Source organism: Podarcis raffonei, chromosome 7, assembly GCF_027172205.1.
Source record: "Podarcis raffonei isolate rPodRaf1 chromosome 7, rPodRaf1.pri, whole genome shotgun sequence".
Classification (NCBI taxonomy): Eukaryota; Metazoa; Chordata; class Lepidosauria; order Squamata; family Lacertidae; genus Podarcis; species Podarcis raffonei.
In genome coordinates, this window is record NC_070608.1 from 221,320 (window position 1) to 230,225 (window position 8,906).

General features: G+C 58.9%; 1 protein-coding gene across 1 annotated transcript; it reads right to left on the reverse strand.

The window, feature by feature from the left end:
• Positions 1-581: 581 nt before the first annotated feature.
• On the reverse strand, positions 582-8,425 carry LOC128416929 (epiplakin-like). The gene is made up of 2 exons (XM_053395012.1): positions 8,195-8,425; positions 582-3,387 (listed from the first exon to the last, which is right to left on the reverse strand). Exon 2 carries the CDS (start codon positions 3,315-3,317, stop codon positions 636-638), a length of 2,682 nt encoding a protein of 893 aa, XP_053250987.1. The 5' UTR covers positions 3,318-3,387; positions 8,195-8,425; the 3' UTR covers positions 582-635.
• Between the last annotated feature and the right edge of the window lie 481 nt (positions 8,426-8,906).

Sequence of the window (8,906 nt, forward strand, 5' to 3'; positions counted from 1 at the left end):
CTTTTACTGTTGTTAGCCGCTCTGAGCCCGGCTTCGGCTGGGGAGGGCGGGATATAAATAAAAATTATTATTATTATTATTATTATTATTATTATTATTATTATTATTATTTAAAATCCCCAAAGAAGGAGATCTCCCCACCTCCCAAGGGAGACAGTTCTATGGTCAAACGGCTCTTACTAGCAGGAAGTTCTTTCTGAGGTTTAGCCATCATGGCAGTCCTTTCCCCAGCAGTCCTTTCCTGGCCAGCTAAGGGGTCTCCTTTGGGTACCCTCCCCCCTCCACACACCCCCCCCCCACAGCTACTCCCTCCAATTCCCTGGGAGGGCTGAAGATTGCACTGTTCTTTGCATCAGGACTGGCCGGTCTGTCCTGTAGATGAGGCCAGCGCTGAACTGCCTGCCTGGATGGAGCCCCAGCTCTGTTTCCCCAATTAACCCCCCTCGCCCTCCCCCAGCCTCCCTCTTATAGTGGCCTACTTACACTAGTATCCCCTGCCCTCCCCCTCCCTTCTTGGCCTCCCCTTTCTCCCTCCCCCACCCAGAAGGGGGTGCTCTGCTGACCCCCCCACTGCAGCCGCCAGCAGCTCTCTGCTCTGGAACCTGCCGCTTGCTGGCGGCTGCCTTGCTCCAGAGCTACTCCTGCTTCTGCTCAGGCCCATGCACAACGGTGGTGGTCATGGTGATCTCGCTGTAGGTCACCCTCCCGGCTTTGGGCGCTTCTTGTTCGTGCGACTGCAGCAGGTCGTGCACAGACCCCGACTGGGCCTGGGACGGCCCAAACATCATGTAGGAGGCCTCAGGGTGCAGGAGGCCAAAGAGGTGTGGGATGCTGGAGGAGCTTCTCTGCCTGTGCGCCTCGACGACGAGGGCAGAGAGGATGCTGACCATCTCCTGGCTGCTGAGGGCTCCTGTGATGTATCTCACCAGAAGGTCCTGTCTTTTGGCCTCCGAGATGTACGTGGAGAAGAGCAGGTCCCACATGGAGATCCTCCGGCCTTGGAACTCCCCGAGGGGGAACTCGAAGGTGAGCACCTCCACCGTCCTGTCTGAGGGGCTGTCTTGGGGGAAGCCAGCGCTCCTACCCTCGCTGGGGGCTCCTGCCCCTTGGCTGGAGATGCTGGCACGCCGACCCTCGCCCGACTTCTCCTCCCCTACTCTGGTGACGATGCCCGTGACCACCTTTTCCATTTGGTCAGCCGAGAGGATCCCGATCCGGTACAGCTTCAGGACCTCTTTCCTTTTCTTCTCTGGGAAGTACTTGGAGTGGAGAAGGTCCCACACGGACACTTTGCGCCCACGGAACTCGCCGACAGGGACCTCGACCATCCTGGACTTCAATACCTTGTCCTTCTCATCCTGCCCTTCGTCGTCGTCATCGTCGTCATCACCAGCATCATCATCGTCATCTTCCTCCTCGTCGTCTTCCTCAAGTGATGTTGCTGGGGAAGAGGCTGCCTCCTGGGCCGGGGCCTTTGCTGCCGTTTGTTCCAGAGTGTAGAAGAGGTCGTGCAGCGAAGCCAGGATGGTGAGCATGGAGGAGAGATCCTCAGCACTGAACTGGCCATCTCTGTACTTCCTCAGGAGCTCTTCCTGCTTGTCTCTTGTGATGTAGTGAGAGAAAAGGAGGTCCCACACGGAGACCTGCTGGCCCCGGAACTCTCCGGCAGGCAAAGTGACCATTTTGGCCTTCAGCACATCATCCGATTGCTTGTTGGGCGAGGGGTCCGCAGCCTTGGCCTCCTTGGCTTCCTTGGCCTCCTTGGTTCCTGATGACTCTCGGCTCCGACTTTTCACTCTGATGGAGAACTTCTTCTTGCTGGCTTCTGCTCTTTCCAAGGTCTCACTAACAGCCAGTGTCATTTGTCCAGGGCTGAGCACCCCTGTCCTGTACAGCTCCATCAGCTCCTGTCTTTTCTCCTGGGAGAAATATTTAGAATAGAGAAGGTCCAGCACAGGGACACTTTGCCCTTTAAACTCTCCAAAGGTCACAGGGATACGCACCAACTGTAAAGATTGCTTCAGTTGCCTCTCCTGGTGGTCGGCTCTGTCCCCTTCGCCCTTTGCCATGCCAGTCACCTGACCCAGCCCTTTGGCTTTCTCCTCCTCTATTTTGGCCACAATGGCAGTGACCACCGTCTCAATTTGCTCCATGTTGAGGATGCCCATCCTGTACAGCTTCAGGATCTCTTTCCTCTTCCCCTTGGGAATGTACTTGGAGTGGAGCAAGTCCCACACAGAGACCTTCCTCCCACAGAGCTCCCCAGCAGGCACCTTGACCACCCTGGACTTGAGCGCCTTCACCATCTCGTCCCGCTCAGAAGTCCGCTTGCTCTTCTCTGCCTCCGGAAACGCTGTTGTCTGGGTGGCTCTTTGCTTCTTCACACAGCCAGGGTTGCTTCTGGCCTCCACCTCGGTGACGATGGTCTTGAGGGTCTGGGTGATCTCCTCAAGGGTGATGGTGCCTGCTTTGTACTGCCTCAGCAGCTCCTGCCTCTTGTGCCGGGGGATGTACCTGGAGAAGAGGAGGTCCCAGATGGAGACCTCTTCGCCCTGGAAAAGCCCCACATGGACTTGGGCCGTGGCAGACTTCAGGCACCTCCGCAGATTCTCGTCCACATGGACAGACCCTTTATCCATCACCTGAAACATCAGCAGCCCAGTGACAGGGTCAGGAAAGCACCTGGGCAGGAGCTGCAGGTATGTGAGGTTGTCACGGGCGTTGGGGTCAAAGCACCTTCTCGTGTGGTTGGCAGGGTTGGAGACCAGGTGGAAGATCTCCGCATCCAAGTAGCCCCACTTGTAGGCCACCTCTACAGGGAGGCGGTGGCTGTGCATGGGGTGGATGAGGCCCCCCGTAGCAACCTGAGCCTCTAGCAGGCGGATGCCGTGGTCCTTGATGAGCAGGCCTTTCTTCATGGCCTGGAAGAGGGAGATTTTGCTCCCGGAGAAGGGGTCAGTGTAGCCTGTCACGGCCTTCTCTGCAATGAGGAGAGTGTTGAAATGCTCTCGGTCGACCAGGCCAGCGTTCTTGGCATCCCTCACAGACAGCAGCCGGTTGTTTGTAAAGTCCACGATGTAGCCTGAGACGGCCTGGTGCTCCAGCAGAGCCAGGCCTGTCCCGTGGGTCAGGAGGCCTCGGTGCATGGCTTGCCGGATGCTCAGCCTCTCCTTGCCAGGCTCCTTGAGGATGCCCGCAATGACATGGTCCTCACTCAGGTCGGTCGCACACGGAAAGGGCCAGCGTGGCTCTTCGCGGACTTGGACTATTGGGGCTGCGTCCGTGCCCCCCTTGGGAAGGTGCTTGTCCTGTGGCATGGCTCGGGTGCAAGGGGGTCCAGGCGTGTCTTCTGGGTGGGTGATCGTGCAGGGGGAAGCAAGAAAGTCTCTGGAGGAAGAGAGAGGCAGAAAAGGCTTTGTGAGACAACTGTGCTCCCATTTGGGGGTCACAAGGGAGGCTGTTTTGCAAAGAAGAGGGAGCAGCCAGTGCCAGGCAGGCAGGCAGGCAGGGGAGCATTTCCACACAGTGCTAGGCCTTCCAACACCTGCTGTCTGTGCCAAATGCAGACCTGTAAAGTTGGCCCTGGCTGGCACTTCTGGATCCTGCCCTGGGCAGAGGTTGCTCCCTTGCTGGCTGCCGGGAGATGCACAACTGCCCCGTGAGGTGTGCTCCAGCCATCTCTGGGATTAGCAGCACAGGCCAAGCATTCGGCAATGTCATTCAGCTGTGGCTTCGCCAACAGCCGTCTTCCAACTGGGCCCTGCTGGAACTGCAGCTCCCACCAGCCCTTGCGGCATCGCCAGCAGGTGGGACAGTGGGAGCGAAGGTCCAGGACGCCAGGAGGACATTGGCTTAGAGAAGGCTAGCTCACAGCCACTTCCCAGGGTAAACGTGAGAATGCAGACCAAGCCCCTCCCCAGACACTTCTCTAGGGTGATTCTCCTGCACATGTCCCCTCCCCGCAAGTCTCACCCACTCCTGTGCCAGCCCTGCCCCTCCTTTGTGGACTATTCAGGCACCAGGTGGGGTAACTGTGCCAGTTCAGTACCTGCTGGTGATGATGCCAGGTGCTGGGGGGGGGGTGTTTGGTCCTGGGGCAGAAATCCTGGCCAGGCTGCCTTGGAGGAGGGACTCTGGTGAGACCTCCTGTGCCAGGAATTGCTTCCCAGGATTCCACCTGCTCAGGACAAGTGGGACCTGACGCTAAGCTGCTGGGGCCACGGGCGGAGGAAGAAGAAGACAAAGAGGGTGCCCTGCTTGTGCCACGGGGCTCAGCCAGACTGGTCCGGCCAGGCATGTGACCCTGTCTTTGCCCCCAGCCAGGAAACCTGTTTGCAGGCCCTCCATCCATCCGTCCACAGGTTGTCGACTCACCTGCGTCATTATGTTAATTGCCATGTTTTGGGGCTTGGCGGCTGTTCGCTTTGGCTCATCTGGTGCTCAAATTGGAAGTGGGGCTGCCTGCCTGCCTGGTGAGGTAATGCCCCAAATGCACCTAATTGGGGCTGTGGTGGAGCAAAGCCACTTTGCTGGGGAGGAAGTGGAGGAAAAGGGCTCCTTTGGAACAATTTGGGGAAACCACACAGGAGGCAGGGTTCGGGGGATGGGCGCGTGTACACAGGAACTGCACACACCCTTCTTCCTCTGTGTGTTTGTGTGAAGGTGCCTGGGGCAAGCACTTGCCCTCCCTGCTCAGTCACAGAGTCACAAAGACAGGTTTGGATGCAAACACCCTCAGCCTTCAGCCTGAGCTGAAAGGGCAGAGAAGACCCACTGGCCCCTGGCTCCCCCCCCCACTGCTGCAATGGCCAGTGCGGAGGGGCAGCCGGGCGGGGGGGGGTAAGCCCCATTCCCCAACCACCTATTTAGTGAGCATAAGAAGGTGGGAAGAACGCTGCTGGAAAGGGGCCTTTCTAAGTCCAGCATTCTCTTCTCCCTGTGGCCCCCCCCCAGATGCCTCTTGGGGGAAACCAGCAAGCAGGACTCAGGCACAAGAGCAACACTCTCCCCTCCTGTGACTGTGGAGACAGAATCATTGAACAATAGGAGTGTAGTCAGGAGGCACCTCAAGGATAATCTCCTCCTCCCTTCTGCAAGGCAGGAATCGCTACTGGCCCCCTCCGCCATGAATTTGCAACCTTCCCAATTTGCTCACACAAAGCTTACACGGAGGGTAGATTAAACTCAGTCTTTACTCAACAGGACGCGGGTGGCACTGTGGATTAACCCACAGAGCCTAGGGCAGCTCCCGTTGCTTGGTCCCTGCTCCTGCCAACCTAGCAGTTCGAAAGCATGTCAAAGTGCAAGTAGATAAATAGGTACCGCTCCGGCAGGAAGGGAAACGCTCCGGCAGGAAGGGAAACGGCGTTTCTGTGCGCTGCTCTGGTTCACCAGAAGCGGCTTAGTCCTGCTGGCCACATGACCAGGAAGCTGTACGCCGGCTCCCTCGGCCAATAAAGCGAGATGAGCGCCGCAACCCCAGTCGGCCATGACTGGACCGAATGGTCAGGGGTCCCTTTACCTTTACCTGTTTGCAGGAAAGTTGTGCGTTGATGCCTGCTCCCCTCTCCCAATTTCCTTACAGCGCTTTGGGTATCCTCCATCCCACACTCTATTCTGCTTCACTTTCCTAACCACTGCTGCTTTTTAAAAGTGGATTTGTGGCACTCAGGTAACAGAGGGATTTAAACCACTTTAGCTTGGCAAACCTCCATCTGCAGCCTGTACCTGAACCCCTCCCACACAATAGAGGCACTGGGGAGTCTGCATGAAGTGCCAAAGTCACCGGGGACCAAAGACAGCAGGCAAGGGGGGCAAGGGCTGTGGGTGCCCCCTGGCCTGCTTGCCGGCTTCCCTGTGGGGCATCTGCTTGGCCAGTAGGACTCTTGTTACGGCTTCAGTTAGAGCTAAGTGGAACCTCTGTCTGCAAAGGCGGTCTACCCCACTGTGCCAGGTGCTGTAGTGCAAAAAGCAGTGAGGGAGGTTGTACCCCCCTCCATGTCCCGCTTGCGGTCTTCCCAGTGGGGCATCTGGGTAGCCATGCAGGAAACTAGGGCCAGGCTAGAGGGGCCCACCTGGGCCTGATCCTGCAGGGCTGTCCTTGAAATGTGGAATAAATGACACACCAGACTGCAGTGAAAACACAAAAGTGCTTCCAGGGCTCTTGTGGCAAATGCAGCCAAGAGCCCCTCAGAAGAATGTCAGCAGCTGGATCAGGCCAGAGGGGGGCCCCTCACCCAGCATTCTCAGTGGGCAAAGGGGGTCCCAGAGGGAAGAAGCCCCCAAGAGCAGCCGCAGCAGCATAGCTCTCCCCACCACCCTTCCCAGCAAGCAGCAGTCAGAGGCAGGTCACCTCCGGCAGCCAAGAAAAGATGCTGCCATCCTGGCTAGTAGGCTCATTCTCCCTGGGTCTGCCTGGTTCCCTTTCAAAGCTGCCTTGAGCCCCATCAGGGGAAAAGGTGGGCTAATGATGATGATGAAAATGAAGACCATCTAGGTTGGCAGCCATGACTGCCTCCTGCATAGTTTTAACCGTGTGCTTCATGTGGAAGGACGCCCAACCTCCAACTTCACTGAATCTACGATCACGAGAGGGAGAAAACTTTCTCCACCCCCCCCCCCACTCTTGCATTCTTCAAGGCCTGGTGTCCATTCGCTTCTCCAGCAGAGAAAGGGCTGAATGGATCCCAGGGGCTCAGAAGGGCTGCCTGCTCCCTCCCTCCCTCCCTCTGCGGCTTCTCAGAGGCAGACGGGAGCTGCCTGGGCTCCTGCAGGTGAGTGACAGGCCAATTGTCTTTTGGGGAAAGAGGTGCGGGAGCCGGATGCATCTGGAGTGCCAGGAGGCAGCCAACCACATTCCATGCCCGCCTAATTGCCACCCGAGGAGGCTGGCCCGGTGCTGGAGTCCTGGAGGCAGAGGCCACCTGCTCTGGCAGGGCCAGCCAAGCAGAGGAAATGACACAACAACAACAACAACAAGAAGAGGAGGAGCCGGGAGCACAACGGTGCAAATGGCCTCCTGCCTCTGGGGCCAATTTGCCTAATGGTCAGCTGGCCCCTGAGCCTCTCCGGGGACCTGTGGGGCTGGCATGCGCCCAGCACAGGGAAGGGGGGAGAGGCTGCACTCTGGCTGGGCCTGGATGGGCCTGAGGGACTTGGCACCAAAGCACAGGGTAGTGGGGTCAGCCACCCCTCTGAGGCCAGGGCAGCCGGGTGCACAGAGGGGTGCCCTCCGCACTGCTTGGTGGAGCCGCTGGTCTTCCACTAAGTCCAGCAGGATCTGCCCCTTATCCCCTCCGCACCCTTGGACTGCCCCTCATTTTCTCTTCTCCTGACAAGCGCCCCATTCCAGACCCTTCCTGAGTGCCTCTCACCCCACTGCTGCTGCTTCCAGCTCCTGGCCAGCAGCTGAGCCAGGCGGTCCCTCCTGGAGCCCAGCCTCCTCTCCCTGGTGCTGAGCTCCTGCAAACAAGGCACTGGGCGCCTCCTCCTGCTCCTCTTCTGCATCCTGCAGCCCCTGGGGCTGGGGAAGAGTTGGGGGGCCAAACAGGCAGGTATCTTTGCCACACTTAGTTTGGCCAGCCTCTGATTTCACTCCTGTGGGCTCCCCATGGGGCTGGAACCTGCAGCCTTGCCCTCTAAGCATCACTGTGGCCCAGGCCCCCATTTGAAGTGGGGTGCAGAGTGGAGGCTGCAGCCATGTCTGGGTGGGAGCGCTCCTGCAGAGAAGCCTGCAGCCTCTTCTCAATGTTGCTCAGTGGGTGACTGAGGAGCTGCGTGTGGGGCTGGTCTGGTCTCCAGCCTCCACTTGGCTGCTTCAGCACCTGACACGAGCCCCCTTCCATTCCGTCCTCCATCCCTCCCTCATTTCCCTACTTAAGTGGGCCGGAAAGGCACTCCTGCTCTCCTCTCCACCAACAGCTTTTTAAACTGAGTGAGGATAGGGAGGTCTTGAACTCAAGGGGGTGAGGGGTCCACCGGCTGCCCCGCTGGAGAGAGGGGGCTGGGGAGGATGGCTCCTCCACCCTCAGCCTTGGGCTTCTTGCCAGACCCCATCCTGGGGGTCTAGCAGGGGCCTCAGCATCCCCTTACCTACTTTCTTCTTGCGGGATCTGAGCAGGAAGGCACTGCTGCCCCCACCTCTCCCACCTTGGCACCTCCCAGCTCCCCCGCAGAAGGTGCCCCCAGCCCCTACCTGAAGGCTCCTGGTGAAGCGCTGCTCTGATCTCTTCTGCCTCGTCCGGCTGCCTCTTCTGACTGTCCCACAGGGGCTGCTGCCTCGGCTTTAAAGCTGGCCACCCCGCCCAGCGATGACACACGGCCCAGCCCTGCCTGCCAGGCCAAGGTGTGGGGCAGGCACACACTGCTGCTGCCACAACAACAGGGCAGAAAGAAGCCTCTTCCCGCCTCCCCAGGCCCTCCTTTGCCACCAGGGAACCAGCAGGCCCAAACAAGGGGAGGGGTCTTTACAACGGGGGTGGGGTGGGGTGGCAAGGCAGAGCCAAAGAGGGATTATTTTTGGCCCCTGCCCTTTGGAAAGGCTTTTCCATTTTAATGTGGAAGCACAAACAGAAACAAGCACAAAACCTGCAGTGCAAGGAGCAGGGGGCATCATGCTGGAGTGGTTGGGGGGGGGGGTCAGAGGAGGGCCAGGGAGAGCTGGGTCCCAATCCCACCGCAGCCTTGCAGCTCAGCTTAGCTGACCTCACAGGCTGGAGGGGAGGAGAAGATGGGGCAGGGAGAACCGCCCAGCAGCCCCCCAGGCCAGCTCCTTGGAGGAAGCCAAGGAGCCCCCAAGACCAGGCCAGAAGCTCCTCACAATAAGCCCCCCCACCGAAACAGATGCTTGAACCACCCCTCTGACACCCCCAGGAGGCAGGCGGCTGAGGAGGGAGCCCCTCCTGCCA

Excerpts from the sequence above, each read along its gene's own strand:
- LOC128416929 (XM_053395012.1), bottom strand. The coding sequence starts at position 3,317 with ATGCCACAGGACAAGCACCTTCCCAAGGGGGGCACGGACGCAGCCCCA.